The sequence below is a fragment of the Scyliorhinus torazame genome, chromosome 15 (genome assembly GCF_047496885.1).
Source record: "Scyliorhinus torazame isolate Kashiwa2021f chromosome 15, sScyTor2.1, whole genome shotgun sequence".
NCBI lineage: Eukaryota > Metazoa > Chordata > Chondrichthyes > Carcharhiniformes > Scyliorhinidae > Scyliorhinus > Scyliorhinus torazame.
In genome coordinates, this window is record NC_092721.1 from 171,893,856 (window position 1) to 171,912,901 (window position 19,046).

Consider the following 19,046-nt stretch of genomic DNA (forward strand, 5'->3'; position numbering starts at 1 on the left):
TGCCACACCTTACCCAATTACCTGTGCCAAAATTCCTCAGTGCTTGTCTCACCCAACCCTCATGACTCAGGCTGGGTGAGATTCAGGCAGAGCAGCGAGTCCCCGGGTTCAGCTGCGAGTTCCAATAAAACCGGAGCGAAGGAGGACTCCCCCACGTTTTCCACTATTAGCTGCCATTAAGCAGTTGAGTTTAAAGGTCCCATTGAAAATAACAGGTCAGGGAGAAGGCAAGTGTCTAAGGTAAGTGATGGGATGTGTGTAGTGGGGTTCTGACATGATGGAGGGGGGGGGGGCGTAGAGGTCAGGTGTTGGGGTGTGGAGGAGTCCAACATTGGGGTGGGGGGGGTCAGACATTGGGTGTTTGTGGGGGTCGGACATTGGAGGATGGGGTGTCAAACCATGGGTGGGTTATGGGCCATGATTGCCTGAGAATAATATCCCATTATAAGAAGTTATTCCCAGCCACGTGTTTCACAGCGGCATGCCATTCTCTGACGGAGGGATTCGCCATTCCCGCTGCGTGCCAGTAACATTTCCCATTGAAGTCACCCCATGCTGCCGGGGAACTCATGGGTGGTAATGTGCTGCCTGCGGAAATAGTGAATCGCAAAGGGAGAAGAATTCCGGCCCTGATCTTACAGATTTCCTTCATTCAGTTTCTTGGGGCTAAATAATAATAATCTTTATTAGTGTCACAAGTAGGCTTACATTACCACTGCAATGAAGTTACTGTGAAAATCCCCTAGTCGCCACACTCCGGCACCTGTTCGGATACACTGAGGGAGAATTCCGAATGTCCAATTCACCTAACAAGCACGTCTTTCGGGACTTGTGGGAGGAAACAGAGACACCCAGAGGAAACCCACGCAGACACAAGGAGAACGTGCAGACTCCGCACAGATAGTGACCCAAGCTGGCAACTGAACCCTGGTCCTTATCGCTGTGAAGCAACAGTGCTAACCACTGTGCTACCATGCCGCCCAGATTCAGAATGTAACAAAGTTTTCTCTGCACTGAGTGGATGACCAGACTCCTGAGGTACGAGTTCAAACCCAATCCAGATTATGGGATGAGCACTTTACAAATGATCTTTTTTACTGACAACTCCACTGTAACGTATGTTGCGATTTATAGACTTCTTCGCTTAAAGGCAATTTATTCATGGGTTGAGTGAGAGAGAAATCAATAACAATAGAAAAAAGAATTATCTACGCACAGAAAGCCTAAAGGATATAATTACATTTTGATCTGTGTGCACTTTGAGCATCAAAAGTGCTTCCTGAGAATGGCCAGAATATCATACTTACTGAAGCAGAACAAGCTTTAAATGCTTGAACTTTTTAAAGCACGTTTCTGAGTGTATTCATCTTTTAATTGAAGCTGCAATTAAATACACCACAATGTTGAACCTTTAGCTTTCATTGATTTCGTCTTGGTGTGGTTTCAGATCCTTCAGCCCCACCCGCGCCATCGAACGTGCGAGTTGGCAACTTTACTGCAAACAGTGATGGCACCATTACCACCAGGGTCATCTGGGATATGTTGGAAGAGCCCGATATTCCCGTGCACCATTACAAAGTTTTCTGGAGTTGGACAGTCAATGCAAAGTCGGTAGTGCCGGCCAAAAAGAAAAGAAGGAAAACCATAAATGGGGTGAGTGTGGTCAGCAAGCTTAAAATAAAAGCACAAGTATGAGACACAAAGGCTTTTGTGTGGAAGTGCCTTTCCCATGCAGTTAAACAGTAATATAACATAAGAACATAAGAACTAGGAGCAGGAGTAGGCCATCTGGCCCCTCGAGTCTGCTCCGCCATTCAATGAGATCATGGCTAATCTTTTGTGGACTCAGCTCCACTTTCCGGCCTGAACACCATAACCCTTAATCCCTTTATTCTTCAAAATACTATCTATCTTTATCTTAAAAACATTTAATGAAGGAGCCTCAACTGCTTCACTGGGCAAGGAATTCCATAGATTCACAACCCTTTAGGTGAAGAAGTTCCTCCTAAACTCAGTCCTAAATCTAATTCCCCTTATTTTGAGGCTATGCCCCCTAGTTCTGCTTTCATCCGCCAGGGGAAACAACCTGCCCGCATCTATCCTATCTATTCCCTTCATAATTTTATATGTTTCTATAATATCCCCCCCGCATCCTTCTAAATTCCAATGAGTACAGTTCCAGTCTACTCAACCTCTTCTCGTAATCCAACCCCTTCAGCTCTGGGATTAACCTAGTGAATCTCCTCTGCACACCCTCCAGCGCCAGTATGTCCTTTCTCAGGTAAGGAGACCAAAACTGAACACAATACTCCAGGTGTGGCCTCACTAACACCTTATACATTTGCAGCATAACCTCCCTAGTCTTAAACTCCATCCCTCTAGCAATGAAGGACAAAACTCCATTTGCCTTCTTAATCACCTGTTGCACCTGTAAACCAACTTTTTTACAACCAGTTCTCTCTGCACAGCAAAATGTTTTAATATTTTATCATTTAAATAATAATCCCTTTTGCTGTTATTCCTACCAAAATGGATAACCTCACATTTGTCAACATTGTATTCCATCTGCCAGGCCCTAACCCATTCACTTAACCTATCCAAATCCCTCTGCAGTCTTCCAGTATCCTCTGCACATTTTTCTTTACCACTCATCTTAGTGTCGTCTGCAAACTTGGACACATTTCACTTGGTCCCCAACTCCAAATCATCTATGTAAATTGTGAACATCTCTGCATATTTGTATGAGCAACCACCTAACAATTCATGATGATTGTATACTGTCATGCAAGAGTGCCTTTAAGAAATGGATATATAAGCAATGTACCTTTAAGAAAACAGTGATGTCAGAGAGTGTGTGGGGCTGGGCTTGAGGTCAGCCATTTTGCAGGTTTTTAGTTTCAGTTTAAAAGCAGTGTCTGTGTGTTTCCAGAGAGCTGCACATTTTGCAGTTTGGTTTTGCTGAGCGCAGCTAAAAAGTGCCTGGCTGGTTTTGCTGAGAGCAGGTTAAAAGTAGAGAGCCAGTTTGAGACAGTCTCTGCCATTCTACAGAAAATATATATATCCTTTAACCTGATGTGATACTGTTTAAAGGTGTTAAGTCTCTTGGAAGTTTGAAGGAACATTTTAAGGAAGTATTTACTGTTGCAATATTTTCTGAGTTATCTTTGAAGTAAGGGGTGTTAAGAGATCCAATGTTTATTTAAGATGTTAAGTTGAGTTCATGGAATAAACAGTATTTTGTGTTTAAAAACCCACGTGTCCATAATTGTAATCCCACACCTAGGGAAAAAGCCGTGTGCTAGGAAAAGCAACAAATCCATTAAAGGGAGAGGTTGGTTGAACTCCATGATACATTTTGGGGTTCTGAAAAGCCACGCCCATAACAATACCATTTTAGTTGGCAAACGAGGGCTCAATTTGGTTGGGAGGTTCAACAAAACACGGGACTTCTTTTTTCAAAGGCCACATTTGAATTTTTTTCTGATGTTCAATGTGGAAGCAGATTTTGAATGTTCATAATCAGACTGTGTGCTGCATACATAGCAATAATGTTTCACATCTTACAGTCTCAAAACCATGTGGTCCTGGAGGGACTGCAGCCTAACAGCAGCTATATGGTGGACCTGCAAGCTGTAACGTACTGGGGGCAAGTACGTCTAAAAGGTGCCAAAGTCTCGCTGTATTTTGGCACTCCTCGAACGCCCAGCACAAGTAAGGAATCATTTTCTTCTCTGAATGTTGCGGTTTGAATGGCTGTGGTAACTCGAGGTTGCGAAAAGGAGCTTGAGGTTGTGGTTTAATGTTCAGTGTGCTAATGCCTTGAATGTTTTTTGCATTTTGGCAACCTAAACCTGGAAACCACCATCAGTAACAATGTTACTGTTTGAAGGTTTGATGCAGTCATATCTTATTCCTCTTTTAGCATCATCCTATTTGTGGTGTTGGGTGTTCTGACACACAGATGAGCCAACACAGTTGCATATGGTACAACGCTTCTTTATTTAAACTCACTATTTACAACTTGGTCTTTGCACTCTGCACGTGGGGGGCTCCCTGCTTGTGGTGTTTCAACAGCTCTTTCTTGTTTCCTTCTCCCCAGACCTACTGACCTCCAGGTGTCGTGCTCGTGCTTTTTATGTGGTTGGTGTTCTTGTCTGTGATTGGTTGTGGTGTTGTGTACTCTGATTTGCCTGTTAGTGTGTCCATCATGATGTGTGTGTTTGAATATCATGACATCCCCCCTTTTTACAAAGATATGTGCCTACGTGGTAATAAATATGATCGTGACGTGAGTGCATCTAAGAGTGTGTGTGTGTCGTGTGCAGCATGTGTCTATGACGGAACTATGTACATGGGGCGATGTCGAGTGCGTCACATGAATCCAGTTGTACCATAACATAACAGAAATGCGAACGAGAGAAGAAGAAAAAAAAATTTGAACAGTTGTCCAGTCAGACGACATCTGGAACGATAAACAACAACAGGTTATCATGTAAAATTGTCCAACTTATTAAACATATGAACTGTATTATAAGTCCATTCTAATGGGTTTGCGACGAATTCGGGTTGACCGCCTTAAGGGTGGATCAAGAACCACCGGCTGCTGTGCAGGCATGGCCATGGGTGGCGATGGAAAGGGCGTGATGTGCGGCAGCTCCACAAAGTCATCCTCGGAAGCCTGTTGAGGATCTGGCGTGTTGTGTGGCTGTGAGCGTGGAAGTCGGCGAAGGGCGCGCCGATTGCGGCGACGCACGGAACCATCCGGCATGCGAACCAGGAACGAGCGGGGAGCCACTTGTCGGAGGACTTCGGCCGGTGCTGACCAGCCACCATACGGTTGATGGACGCGTACTTTGTCTCCGGAGGACAGGGGGGGCAGGTCCGTCGCTCGTGTGTCGTACCGACCTTTCTGGCGATCACGCTGCAGTTGCATGTTCCGAAGAACCGCCTCATGGTCTGTTGTCGGTGCCAGGACGGAAGGTACCGTCGTCCTGAGGGAGCGACCCATTAGTAGCTGCGCTGGCGAGAGGCCCGTGGATAACGGGGCCGATCGATAGGCCAGCAAGGCAAGGTTAAAGTCCGATCCGGCATCAGCCGCCTTGCACAGGAGCCGCTTTGCGATGTGGACACCCTTTTCAGCCTTCCCGTTCGATTGTGGATGCAGAGGGCTAGATGTCACATGAGTGAAACCATATGCTGCGGCAAAGGACGACCATTCACGGCTGGCAAAACAAGGTCCATTGTCTGACATGACAGTCCTTGGAATGCCATGGCGAGCAAACGTTTCCTTGCAGGCCCCAATGACTGCGGACGACGTCAGATCATGGAGAGGCATGACTTCCGGGTAGTTTGAGAAGTAGTCTATAATAACAATGTAATCTCTGCCGAGCGCGTGAAATAGGTCAACACCCACCTTCGCCCAGGGGGACGTCACCATCTCGTGTGGTAGAAGTGTTTCCGGAGGTTGCGCTGGCTGAAACCTCTGACAGGTTGTGCAGTTGAGCACCATGTTGGCTATGTCTTCATTAATACCCGGCCAATATACCGCCTCCCGGGCCCTTCGTCTGCATTTTTCGACGCCCAAGTGGCCTTCGTGTAGTTGACGAAGAATCATCTGGCGCACACTGTGTGGAATGACGATCCTATGCGATTTCATAAGGACCCCGTCTATATTGGTGAGATCATCTCGCACATTATAAAACTGGGGGCACTGCCCTTTTAGCCACCCTTCCGTCATGTGGCGCATCACTCGCTGCAGCAGAGGGTCAGTCGCCGTCTCTGCGCGTATGTGGGCCAGACTAGGATCATCAGCTGGCATATTTGCTGCTGTCAGAGTCACGTGTGCCTCAATTTGACGCACGAACCCCTCTGCATCTGGTGGTGTGCTCACTGCTCGGGAAAGAGTGTCCGCCACGATGAGTTCCTTCCCCGGAGTGTAGATCAGTTCAAAATCGTACCTCCTGAGTTTGAGTAAGATGCGCTGGAGGCGAGGAGTCATGTCGTTCAGGTCTTTGTTAATGATGTTGACCAGGGGGCGGTGGTCAGTTTCGACCGTGAATCGTGGCAGGCCATACACATAGTCGTGGAACTTGTCCAGTCCAGTTAACAAGCCCAGGCATTCTTTTTCGATTTGCGCGTAGCGCTGTTCGGTAGGGGTCATGGCTCGTGAGGCATACGCAACCGGGGCCCATGATGACGTGCTGTCTTTTTGGAGGAGTACCGCTCCAATACCAGATTGGCTGGCGTCTGTTGAGATCTTTGTAGGGCGAGTCGTGTCAAAGAAGGCCAGCACTGGTGCCGTGACCAGTTTGTGCTTGAGCTCCTCCCATTCCCGCTGATGCGACTGGTGCCAGTTGAATTCCGTCGATTTTTTTACGAGATGGCGCATGTTTGTTGTATGAGAAGCCAGGTTGGGAATGAACTTCCCAAGGAAGTTGACCATGCCGAGGAATCTTAAGACAGCCTTCTTGTCAGCCGGTCGTGGCATGGCTGTGATGGCGCTAACCTTGTCTGCATCGGGACGGACCCCGGACCTTGAGATGTGGTCCCCGAGGAATTTCAGCTCCGTCTGGCCGAAAGCACACTTCGCACGGTTGAGACGCAGGCCATTTTGCCGTATGCGGGTGAAGACACGTCGAAGACGATGCATGTGTTCCTGCGGAGTGGTGGACCAAATGATGATATCGTCCACATATACACGTACCCCTTCGATGCCTTCCATCATCTGTTCCATATTGCGGTGGAATACTTCAGATGCCGAAATGATGCCGAATGGCATCCGGTTGTAGCAGAATCTGCCAAAAGGGGTGTTGAATGTGCATAGTCTTCGGCTGGCCGGGTCCAGTTTGATCTGCCAGAATCCTTTGGACGCATCCAATTTAGTGAATATGTTGGCTCGCGCCATCTCGCTGGTGAGGTCTTCTCGTTTCGGGATGGGATAGTGTTCCCGCATGATGTTGTTGTTCAGATCTTTTGGATCTATACATATACGGAGCTCGCCAGAGGGCTTCTTTACACAGACCATGGAGCTGACCCATGGCGTGGGCTCCGTGACCTTGGATAGGACCCCTTGGTCCTGAAGAATCTGCAGTTGTGCCTTGAGGCGGTCTTTGAGAGGCGCAGGAACCCTGCGAGGTGCGTGAACGACAGGGATGGCGTCCGGTCTGAGTCGAATCTTGTACGTGTGTGGCAATGTCCCCATGCCTTCAAAAACCTCCTGGTTGTGAGCGAGGAGGGAATGGAGATTCGCGTGGAACTCAGCATCCGGGAAGTCGGATATCTCATCTGGAGAGAGAGACATGATGCGCTGTACCAGGTGAAGGACCTTACACGCTTGTGCGCCCAGTAACGAGTCCTTTGATGAGCCCACAACTTCGAAGGGGAGTGTGGCCGTGTACCTCTTGTGAGTCACCTGTAGCTGGCAAGATCCTATGGACGGGATAACGTTCCCGTTATAGTCAACCATCTTAAGCCGGGATGGTGTGATGGGTGGTTTGACCTTCATGGCCTGGACTGCAGAGTAAGCAATCAGGTTGGCGGATGCGCCGGTGTCCAGACGGAAGGCGACGCGCGATCGGTTGACCGTCAGGGTGGCACACCACTCATCGTCTGGATTGATGGCATTGACCTTGTTGACATCAATGACGGCAACTCGGAAGTCACCCTGGTCATCTGCATCACTTAATTGGAAGTCTTGATGCGTGGGCTGGACGGTCCTGACTCGTGTGCGAGGTTGTCGAGGATGCGCCGGATCCATAGGTTGAGCCGCACGACAGCGGGCTGCGTAGTGGCCTATCATGGCACATCTGTTGCACTGTCGGTATTTTGCAGGACATTGCCCTTTTAAGTGTAGACCTCCACAATTTCTGCACGTCATGACGTCACGGCGTTCGTTGCGCCACTGCGCATGCGCAGTGCGATCTTGCGGTGGGCGCGCCTGCGCAGTGCGTCCCTCGTTGTGGCCGTTATTTTTGGCGCGCACCTGCGCGGGAGACCGCGAAAAGCGCGGGAAGCGGCCGCTGTCGTCCGGGCCGTGGGGCGGGAAGAAATCGACGGCCTGGATGCGTTCAACGTCGTGGGCGGCCTGGCTTGCCGATTCGACGGCTGGGGACCCCCTCCGTGCCAACTCGGACGCCTGAAATCGGGCAAAACGGCAGGTAGCATTTTCATGGAGGACACAGGCTTCCACAGCAGACGCTAAGGTGAGGCTCTTTATTTTAAGAAGCTGCTGGCGTAGGCCACTAGAGGCAACGCCAAAAACAATCTGGTCCCTGATCATGGACTCTGTGGTGGTGCCGTAACCGCAGGACTGCGCCAGAATCCGGAGGTGCGTCAAAAAGGGTTGAAAAAGCTCCTCCTTACCTTGCAGGCGTTGCTGAAAGATGTATCTTTCGAAAGTTTCGTTTACTTCAGTTTGAAAGTGCTGGTCCAGTTTCAGGATGACCGTGTCATATTTGGCCTGGTTTTCGCCTTCTTCGAACACCAGTGAATTAAAGACATCGTTTGGGTGGGGGCCTGCGTAGAAGAGGAGCATTGCAATCTTCGAATCATCCGAGACATTCTGTTTTTCGGTGGCACGGATGTACAGGTCAAATCGCTGCCTGTAGAGCTTCCAGTTGGTGCCTAGGTTCCCCGTGACTTGCATCGGCTGCGGTTTGCCGGTGTGGTCCATGTCCAGAATGGCAGGTTGGTAGGCAGGTATCGATCCACTCCTGTACCATGTGGTGTTGGGTGTTCTGACACACAGATGAGCCAACACAGTTGCATATGGTACAACGCTTCTTTATTTAAACTCACTATTTACAACTTGGTCTTTGCACTCTGCACGTGGGGGGCTCCCTGCTTGTGGTGTTTCAACAGCTCTTTCTTGTTTCCTTCTCCCCAGACCTACTGACCTCCAGGTGTCGTGCTCGTGCTTTTTATGTGGTTGGTGTTCTTGTCTGTGATTGGTTGTGGTGTTGTGTACTCTGATTTGCCTGTTAGTGTGTCCATCATGATGTGTGTGTTTGAATATCATGACACTATTTAAAATAAATAGCTTGTGCACAGTAACATTGTCACCAGGAATTTCTAACATACAGTTTCCATTGTCTAAAAATGAGAAATAAATCAGACATTACTGAATGTTCTATGATTGGAGTGAGGGGACCACACGGCCTTGCCATATGCCCGCACGTGAGATCTGTTACATTTTGGGTTGTCATTTCATTGTGCTAATTGTTTTGGGAAAATCGTGCATTAGCGACTTCTCCTTCTTAACTCAGCATTGTTACACTTGGTATAGGGTTTTGAGAGAGCAATACCCCTTGAAAATCTATGTAATGCCCCACCCCCGTGTATTATAGATATAGGTTGGAATTGTCCGGCCGTTGGGATTCTCTTTCCCAGCGGTGTGGGCTGGATTCAATGGGAAATCTTATTGACAAGCGGCAGGAAGAGATGCCAGCGAACAGCATGCCGTGGAGAAACATGCCTCTGAGAGTAAATTGGTTGCCCAACCCACATCCCCCCTCCATTGAAACCGGATGTGGGTGGGCTTGATGCACTTTGGTGTTGGGATAGTAATTGTTAACATTTTAACAATTACTATCTCATCTGACTTCTCATCTGACCCAAATTCACCTGGTTTGGGGTTTAAGAAAAACCCATAGCAACAAAGAAACACAGAAAAAGGAGCAGGAATATGGCCATTTGGCTTATCGCGTTTGCTCAGCATTTAATGTGATCATGGCTGCTTCTCTACCTCAACACCATACTTCTGCTGCCTCACCACACCCCCTGATGCCTTTAGTGTCCAGAAATCTATCGTGCAGGTGGCACGGTGGCACAGTGATTAGCACTGCTGCCTCAAAGCACCAGGGACCTGGGTTCAATTCCCACCTTGGATGATTGTGTGGCATTTGCCCCTTCTCCCTGTGTCTGCATGGGTTTCCTCCGAGTGCTCCGGTTTCCTCCCACAGTCCAAAGATGTGCAGGTTAGGTGGATTGGCCACGCTAAATAGCCCCTTAGTGTCCAAAGTTTAGGTGGGGTTACTGGGTTACAGCTATAGGGTGGGGGTGCGGGCCTGAGTGGGGTACTCTTTCAGAGGCTCGGTGCAGACTTGATGGGTTGAAAGACCTCCACCTGCACTGTAAGTTTTCTATGGATTCCATTTCTTTCTTAAATAGATTCAGTGACTTGGCCTCCCTCAGCCTTATGCAGTAGAGAATTCCACAGGTTCCCCACCCTCTTAGTGAAGAAATATCGTCTCAGCTCACTCCTAAAAGGCCTGCCGTGTATCCTGAGACCCCTTGTTCTCACCCCTGCCAGCTAGGGGAAACATCATTCCTGTATCCAGTCCATCCAACCCTGTCGGAACTTTAGATATTTCATGTAAAAGAAGCACGGTAGCACAAATGGCTAGCACTGTGGTTTCACAGCGCCAGGGTCCCAGGTTCGATTCCCTGTCTGTGCAGAGTTTGCACATTCTCCCCGTGTCTGCGTGGGTTTCCTCTGGGTGCTCCTTTTTCCTCCCACAGTCCAAAGACGTGCAGGTAGTTAGGTGGATTGGCCATGATAAATTGCCCTTAGTGGCCAAAAAAGGTTAGGAGGGGTTATTGGGTTACGGGGATAGGGTGGAATGAGGGCTTAAGTGGGTTGGTGCAGACTCGATGGGGCGAATGGCCTCCTTCTGCACTGTAGGTTCTATGTTCTAGAACTCTCCCTGTCTCCTCCTTCAATTCCCGGTCTCCAGATTTCTCCTGTCACTTTTATTGTCCTCCCTTTCTGTACTCCCCCCCCGCCCCCACCCACCCTCACTCCTGACACCCCAAACCCACTCCTGTCATCACCATTTCACATTTGTTTCTTCCTCCCCATTTTTCTCTTTCCTTGTCTGTATCTGTCTCATGTGTGCCCTGGTCACCACAACAGAATTATGTGTCAGTTTGGCAGTAGAGGGAAGCAGCACTGATTCAGGCCGGCGGGTGAAAGGAGGAAGGAGCATCAAGGTTTAAGTAGACAGGCTCAGAGAGGCCAAGTCAAGGATCATGTTGAGGGAGAGGAAGGATTACACCCAAGTGGATGGGTAGCATGAGGTTCCGACACTTCTGTATATATTTTGCCACAACTATCTACAGGCAGTCCTTGACTTTGTGATGTTCGAGTTACAACAAACAGCACTTACATTTTTTTATGAATTGGTGCCCATTTTGACTTTACAACATCGGTTTTGATTCTTTGAGACCATGCCAGCATGTTCGTAAGTGTGCATCGATGTTCTGTGCCATCCAACTGTACGTCTGCACAGTGTTACTCCAGTCATTGTGCCACTTTTGTTATGTCGAAATGTCTTTGTCAGGTTGAAAACGAGTGTTTTATTCTATTAATTCACCTGTGAATCAATGTCATGGTTTTTGTGGGACAATCGTTGTGACATTGGTCAATGCAATCTCTGATATATGCTCAGACTCGCACGATTAGATAGGCAACTGACAGCGATCAATAGCTTCATTATATTCTCCACATGAACCATGGAACTTGCGCTAAGGCGTGTGGGCATCAACTGTCGCCTCAGCGACTTGACAGGGCAAGAGTTGAGAACACTTAACGCCACCAGGCACCCCAGGAGTGATTTCTAGCCTTGGTTCAGGAACCAATCCCCCATTTATAACATTGTTCTGACTTACGACGTTTCGACTTAAGACGCGGTTTTCAGGAATCAATTGTGTTCTAAGTCCAAGCGAGGACTGCCTGTGTAATAGTTTGATCCATACAAAGAGGCTACTGCTGTATGTTAATACATGATAAGCAAACAAACTTTGTAAAGTTTGATGACATTCTGATTGGATGGAAATTTGTGGAAAAGAATATTGTAAAGACTGCTGTAAACTTCTATGATTCTATGATTCTATGATTCTATAACCTTTAACATTCATTCCTTTATACCAGTAAACGTATTGGATGCGTAGAATTCCTTTATTTTTCTCCTAAATCATGTCAAACAGATATCGAGCAACTTCAAAATCTTCAGCAAGTGAGATTAGAGAGTAAGAGAAGACTAGGCAGAGTTACAGTGACATGACCTTTGACTCCCTGGCAACAATGAATTCTCTTGTCCTCTGTATTCCTTAATATCTCACTAAACCGACTGTGTAATATTTTAGCATCGCAACTTTCAAAGGCTGGCTATTTGCACTTAAACAAAAGGATATGCAGATCACGAAACCTGAATGTGGCTTGTTAAATGTAATCTCAGTTTAAATTGACTAGCGAGGAATTACTGCATTCTTCAGAATGTATCATCAGAGGGTAGGAGAACAGCTAACACAATAGGGTGACCTTTACCGTTTTGTCCCATAGAAAAAAGGTGATTGCTGTCAAATACACTGAATTGACTTCATGTGGCTAATGAGCTGAACTTAGTGAATAGAGCCAAAAAGTAAATATAACTAAAACAAATAAAGTACTCCAGTACTGTCATATTTACAAAGCCTTTGGCATTAGGTCCAATAATAAACCCTAAGTCAACTTTCTAATCCATAAGGTAATATGTAGAGCCTTCTAAAGCAGCTAATATTTGTGTGAAGTAACACAAAGTTGTCACTCTTTTAAGAAACAGATTAGGGTCAAATTTAAACATCTATTTGCAACTTAGATGTTAAACACAGATCTGAAATTCATAGAGTGAATTAATAGATCTTACTTAATGACGAAAGGCGGAGTTAAAACAGGCATTTTAATATTATACTATGTTGGGTATTGGTGTATTCACTTTAAACAGGTTTGGACAAAAAAAATTAATTTGCACAGTATAGGAAATTTTGTGAGGCAGAAATGTCTCCAAGCCTCCTATTTATTTTTCTAAGAGCAGTGCAATGTTGCTGTGACATTGGCCTGAATTTTCCATTGCAATGAAAATGGTGCCTGAGGCCCAAATGCGCAAGTCCTAACCTGAATCCTGCACCCATCATTTCTCCAGAGGTGGGGCAGCGGGGATGGGAGAGGGTCGGGATTTGGACATACATGTTTCACAGAAGCAGATGTCCATACAAAACTCTGGTCAGATCTGATTTTTATCAACTCGGAGTGGACAGTTCGATTTGTGCAGATTAGACCTGGTCTAAGGGCAAGTCTAAACTTTGCAGAAACTTTGGATATGCACTCTTTTTGCCTCAAGAGAGTAGGAGGGTGGAGCAACTGCACTTGCCAGGACAAAATGATTTGCTCTTACTGACTTAGGCAGACAGGTGGCAGAAATCAGAGAGTGCCAATGAAGGGGGCATTGCGCATTGTGCCGAAGAAGTATCGCACCATCACACATTGATGCCACGGAGCTAAGTGAACGTGACCAACCTGAGGCCAGAGGGAGGCACCAGACACGGATCGAGTCACCCAACATATACTGGGGCCTGTCTCTGCCTCCACACCACTTCCAGGTCGCTCACCACCATTCCCATTACACCCTGCACCCACTGAACGAAAATCAGGGACGAAATTCTCCGGATATGGCGCGATGTCCGCCGACTGGCGCCCAAAACGGCGCAAATCAGATGGGCATCGCGCCGCCCCAAAGGTGCGGAATGCTCCTCATCTTTGGGGGCCGAGCCCCAACATTAAGGGGCTAGGCCGGCGCCGGACGAATTTCCGCCCCGCCAGCTGGCGGAAAAGGCGTTTGGTGCCCCGCCAGCTGGCGCGGAAATGACATCTCCGGGCGGCGCATGCGCGGGAGCATCATCGGCCGCTTGCAGCATTCCCGCGCATGCGCAGTGGAGGGAGTCTCTTCCGCCTCCGCCATGGTGGAGACCGTGGCGGAGGCGGAAGGAAAATAGTGCCCCCACGGCACAGGCCCGCCTGCGGATCGGTGGGCCCCCCGGGGCCAGATCGCCCCGCGCCTCCCCCAGGACCCCGGAGCCCGCCCGCGCCGCCTTGCCCCGCCGGTAAGGTAGGTGATTTAATTTACGCCGGCGGGACAGGCATTTTAGCGGCGGGACTTCGGCCCATCCGGGCCGGAGAATCGAGCGGGGGGGCCCGCCAACCGGCGCGGCGCGATTCCCGCCCCCGCCGAATATCCGGTGCCGGAGACTTCGGCAACCGGCGGGGGCGGGATTCACGCCAGCCCCCGGCGATTCTCCAACCCGGCGGGGGGTCGGAGAATTTCGCCCCAGAAGTTTGGGGACACTTTTACAGCAGTTGGGTTCTCGGAGCCAGGCAATCTCTGCGTACCCGCAAAATCAGGTCACTTTCACCACTGTATGGACGTCTGTGTGATTTCAGACCAAATGATTTCCAGAGCTGGCTGGATTGATGAAATGTAGGGGCATTGTTTGCACACACCTAACAGACAATTGCACCATCAGCAATGTATAATGTATCTTAATGATAATGTATCTTAATGACACATAATGATGCCAAAATGCAGTTATTTCATGTTGTCTCACCCAGTTCCACTGAATCAAAAGATAGAATTAATTCAAACATTACCATAGGCTGAAGGATAGAACCTAGACTGACACAGGTGCAGTAATGAAGGGGTGTTACTTTTACTGAAGTGTCTTCCTCGGAAGAGATGCTAACTGAAACCTTGTTCTGTTGTTCCAGTGGTTTGGGTGCAGTTAAATATTCCATATGGCATTGCACAGAGAACATTCTCCCACTGTCCTGGGCTACATTGCTCCGTCAAGCAATCACCATTAAAATCTAGGGTGGCACGTGGTACAGTGGTTAGCACTGCTGCCTACGGCACTGAGGACCTGAGTTCAAATCCCAGCCCTGGGGCACTGACTGTGTGGGGTTTGCACATTCTCCCCGTGTCTGCATGGGTTTCACCCCCACAACCCACATATGTGCAGGTTAGGTGGATTGGCCACGCTAAATTGCCCCTTCTTGTATGTGGTATCTTACTGTGCAGCCACTGGCTGTTGCCTACCTATCAAATCTCTGCACTTCGCAGCGCTTCACTGAATGCCTTTATTTCAGAACCGCTTCAGGTTAAAGCTGTGCATGAGGACCTAACAGCCTGCCTGTGCGACAGATAGTGCTGCCTCTGGAGATGCTGGGGGAAAATTAAAAGAAAAACATTAGAAATCATTCTCAGTGCTCCAGAGACAGTGACATTGTTTTGTTTGCTTTAATCTACTGCTGCCGGAGTTAGGCCTGTTGGCAAAAATATTGTAATGGAATTGACTTATTCATAGAAACAATGAGTAGGATCCAAAGTAGCCGCTTTTCAGAACTCTCCTTCTGCAGTGTATTTAGGGACATCTTAACTTGTCTAAAATAATGAGCAGACCTTGCATTTGAATGGTGTAATCCATCAAGCTGCTCAAGACATGATGAGTTGTTTTGCAGCAATTGGTTTAACACTGGCATTATCTCTTCAAAGGATCGTCTTCAGCAACAAAATCCAGACATGGTGTTGTCAATGCCCTCCCATCGTCTCATGGGAAAAGAACTATGCGTCTCATTGATGTTGGGGCCCCTTTCTATCAGGACAATCAGCTTCAGGTTAAAGTTTACTGGAGGAAAATGGAAGGTATGTATTACTATAAGATCCATATCTTCAAACCTTAAGTAACTCGAGACGTTCAATCTCACCTTTTGCTCAGTAAGAATGCAACTGTAAGGTTTATCATTCATAAGGGGGAAGTAGTAAGAAAACAAGTAATGTAATGATGGAATATCAACATTAATTTTGGGTATCTGGCAGTGTTCTGACAGTTAAAGGCATATTCTCTTAGGTTGGTTATTTATTTTCCATAAATCATTGACAGCTTCCATGGTACTCCTTGTTGTACTTACCCTTATTTAAATTGCAGCTATACTGTTTGTTCAACACATTTGGTTGGTATACTGGGTTAGCGCATCTTACCGTCTTAAGACCTTAAGAATCCAGTCAGGTGAGGTAAAGTCGCCATAGTCCCAGATCAGCATAGGCTGCTTTCCCCTTTGAGGAGGAGAGCTGACTGGTGGTGGTTTAACCTGAGGATCAACGTACCTCAGGCGAGAGGCGAGGTTGAAAAAGCAGGGCCTTTAGGAATAATCCAGTCAGAGCAATAAGATGAAAACTTCTTTACTCCTACATATAAAGATCTTACGTGCAATGAGTTTGCTTACCCTCTTTCCAGGATCTAGCACCAAAATGGTAACAACCTCATAAGAACTAGGAGCAGGAGTAGGCCATCTGGCCCCTCGAGCCTGCTCCGCCATTCAATGAGATCATGGCTGATCTTTTGTGGACTCAGCTCCACTTTCCGGCCCGAACACCATAACCCTTAATCCCTTTATTCTTCAAAAAACTATCTATCTTTATCTTAAAAACATTTAATGAAGGAGCCTCTACTGCTTCACTGGGCAAGGAATTCCATAGATTCACAACCCTTTGGGTGAAGAAGTTCCTCCTAAACTCAGTCCTAAATCTACTTCCCCTTATTGTGAGGCTATGCCCCCTAGTTCTGCTTTCACCCGCCAGGGGAAACAACCTGCCCGCATCTATCCTATCTATTCCCTTCATAATTTTATATGTTTCTATAAGATCCCCCCTCATCATTCTAAATTCCAACGAGTACAGTCCCAGTTTACTCAACCTCTCCTCGTAATCCAACCCCTTCAGCTCTGGGAGTAACCTAGTGAATCTCCTCTGCACACCCTCCAATGCCAGTACGTCCTTTCTCAAGTAAGGAGACCAAAACTAAACACAATACTCCAGGTGTGGCCTCACTAACACCTTATACAATTGCAGCATAACCTCCCTAGTCTTAAACTCCATCCCTCTAGCAATGAAGTTCACAATTCCATTTGCCTTCTTAATCACCTGTTGCACCTGTAAACCAACTTTTTGCGACTCCTGCACTAGCACACCCAGGTCTCTCTGCACAGCAGCATGTTTTAATATTTTATCATTTGAATAATAATCCCTTTTGTTGTTATTCCTACCACAATGGATAACCTCACATTTGTCAACATTGTATTCCATCTGCCAGATCCTAGCCCATTCACTTAGCTTATCCAAATCCCTCTGCAGACTTCCAGTATCCTCTGCACTTTTTGCTTTACCACTTACCTTAGTGTCGTCTGCAAACTTGGACATATTGCCCTTGGTCCCCAACTCCAAATCATCTCTGTAAATTATGAACAGTTGTGGGCCCAACACTGATCCCTGAGGGACACCATTAGCTACTGATTGCCAACCAGAGAAACACCCATTAATCCCCACAATTTGCTTTCTATTAATTAACCAATCCTCTATCCATGCTACTACTTCCCCTTAATGCCATGCATCTTTATCTTATGCAGCAACCTTTTGTGTGGCACCTTGTCACAGGCTTTCTGGAAATCCAGATATACCACATCCATTGGCTCCCCGTTATCTACCGGACTAGTAATGTCCTCAGAAAATTCCACTAAATTAGTTAGGCACGACCTGCCCTTTATGACCCCATGCTGATCCTGCCCAATGGGACAATTTCCATCCAGATGCCTCGTCATTTCTTCCTTGATGATAGATTCCAGCATCATCCCTACTACCGAAGTTAAGCTCACTGGCCTATAATTACCCGCTTTCTGCCTACCTCCTTTTTTAAACAGTGGTGTCACGTTTGCTAATTTCCAATCTGCCGGGACCACCCCAGAGTCTGGTGAATTTTGGTAAATTATCACTAGTGCATTTGCAATTTCCCGAGCCATCTGTTTTAGCACTCTGGGATGCATTCCATCAGGGCCAGGAGACTTGTCTACCTTCAGCCCCATTAGCTTGCCCATCACTACCTCCTTGGTGAGAACAATCCTCTCAAGGTCCTCACCTGTCATAGCCTCATTTCCATCAGTCACTGGCATGTTATTTGTGTCTTCCACTGTGAAGACCGACCCAAAAAACCTGTTCAGTTCCTCAGCCATTTCCTCATCTCCCATTATTAAATCTCCCTTCTTATCCTCTAAAGGACCAATATTTACCTTAGCCACTCTTCTTTGTTTTATATATTTGTAGAAACGTTTACTATCTGTTTTTATATTCTGAGCACGTTTACTCTCATAATCTGTCTTACTCTTCTTTACAGCTTTTTTAGTAGCTTTCTGTTGCCCCCCAAAATTTCCCAGTCCTCTGGTCTCCCACTAATCTTTGCTACTTTGTATGCTTTTTCCTTCAATTTGATACTCTCTCGTATTTCCTTAGACATCCACGGTCGATTTTCCCTCTTTCTACCGTCCTTCCCTTTTGTTGGTATAAACCTTTGCTGAGCACTGTGAAAAATCACTTGGAAGGTTCTCCACTGTTCCTCAACTGTTTAACCCTCAAGTCTTTGCTCCCAGTCTACCGTAGCTAGTTCTTCTCTCATCCCTTTGTAATCTCCTTTGTTTAAGCACAAAACACTAGTGCTTGATTTTACCTTCTCACCCTCCATCTGTATTTTAAATTCCACCATATTGTGATCGCTCCTTCCGAGAGGATCCCTAACTATGAGATCCTGAATCAATCCTGTCTCATTACACAGGACCAGATCTAGGACCGCTTGTTCCCTCATAGGTTCCATTACATACTGTTCTAGGAAACTATCGCAGATACATTCTGTAAACTCCTCCTCAAGGCTGCCTTGACCGACCTGGTTAAACCAATCGACATGTAGATTAAAATCCCCCATGATAACTGCTGTACCATTTCTACATGCATCAGTTATTTCTTTGTTTATTGCCTGCCCCACCAAAATGTTACTATTTGGTGGCCTATAGACTACTCCTATCAGTGACTTTTTCGCCTTACTATTCCTGATTTCCACCCAAATGGATTCAACCTTATCCTCCATAGCACCGATGTCATCCCTTACTGTTGCCCGGATGTCATCCTTAAATAACAGAGCTACACCACCTCCCTTACCATCCATTCTGTCCTTCCGAATAGTTTGATACCCTCGGATATTTAACTCCCAGTCGTGACCATCCTTTAACCATGTTTCAGTAATGGCCACTAAATCATAGTCATTCACGATGATTTGCGCCATCAACTCATTTACCTTATTCCGAATACTACGAGCATTCAGGTAAAGTACACTTATGTTGGCTTTTTTACCTCTGT

General features: G+C 47.0%; 1 protein-coding gene across 1 annotated transcript in view; it reads left to right on the forward strand.

The window, feature by feature from the left end:
* Nucleotides 1-19,046, forward strand: part of LOC140391988 (anosmin-1) — a 286,799-nt gene that overhangs the window by 231,881 nt on the left and 35,872 nt on the right. Inside the window, exons 7-9 of the mRNA XM_072477109.1 lie at nucleotides 1,448-1,653; nucleotides 3,567-3,711; nucleotides 15,363-15,512. Of these exons, the coding sequence (XP_072333210.1) occupies nucleotides 1,448-1,653; nucleotides 3,567-3,711; nucleotides 15,363-15,512 (501 nt within the window). The remainder of the gene's footprint in view (nucleotides 1-1,447; nucleotides 1,654-3,566; nucleotides 3,712-15,362; nucleotides 15,513-19,046) is intronic.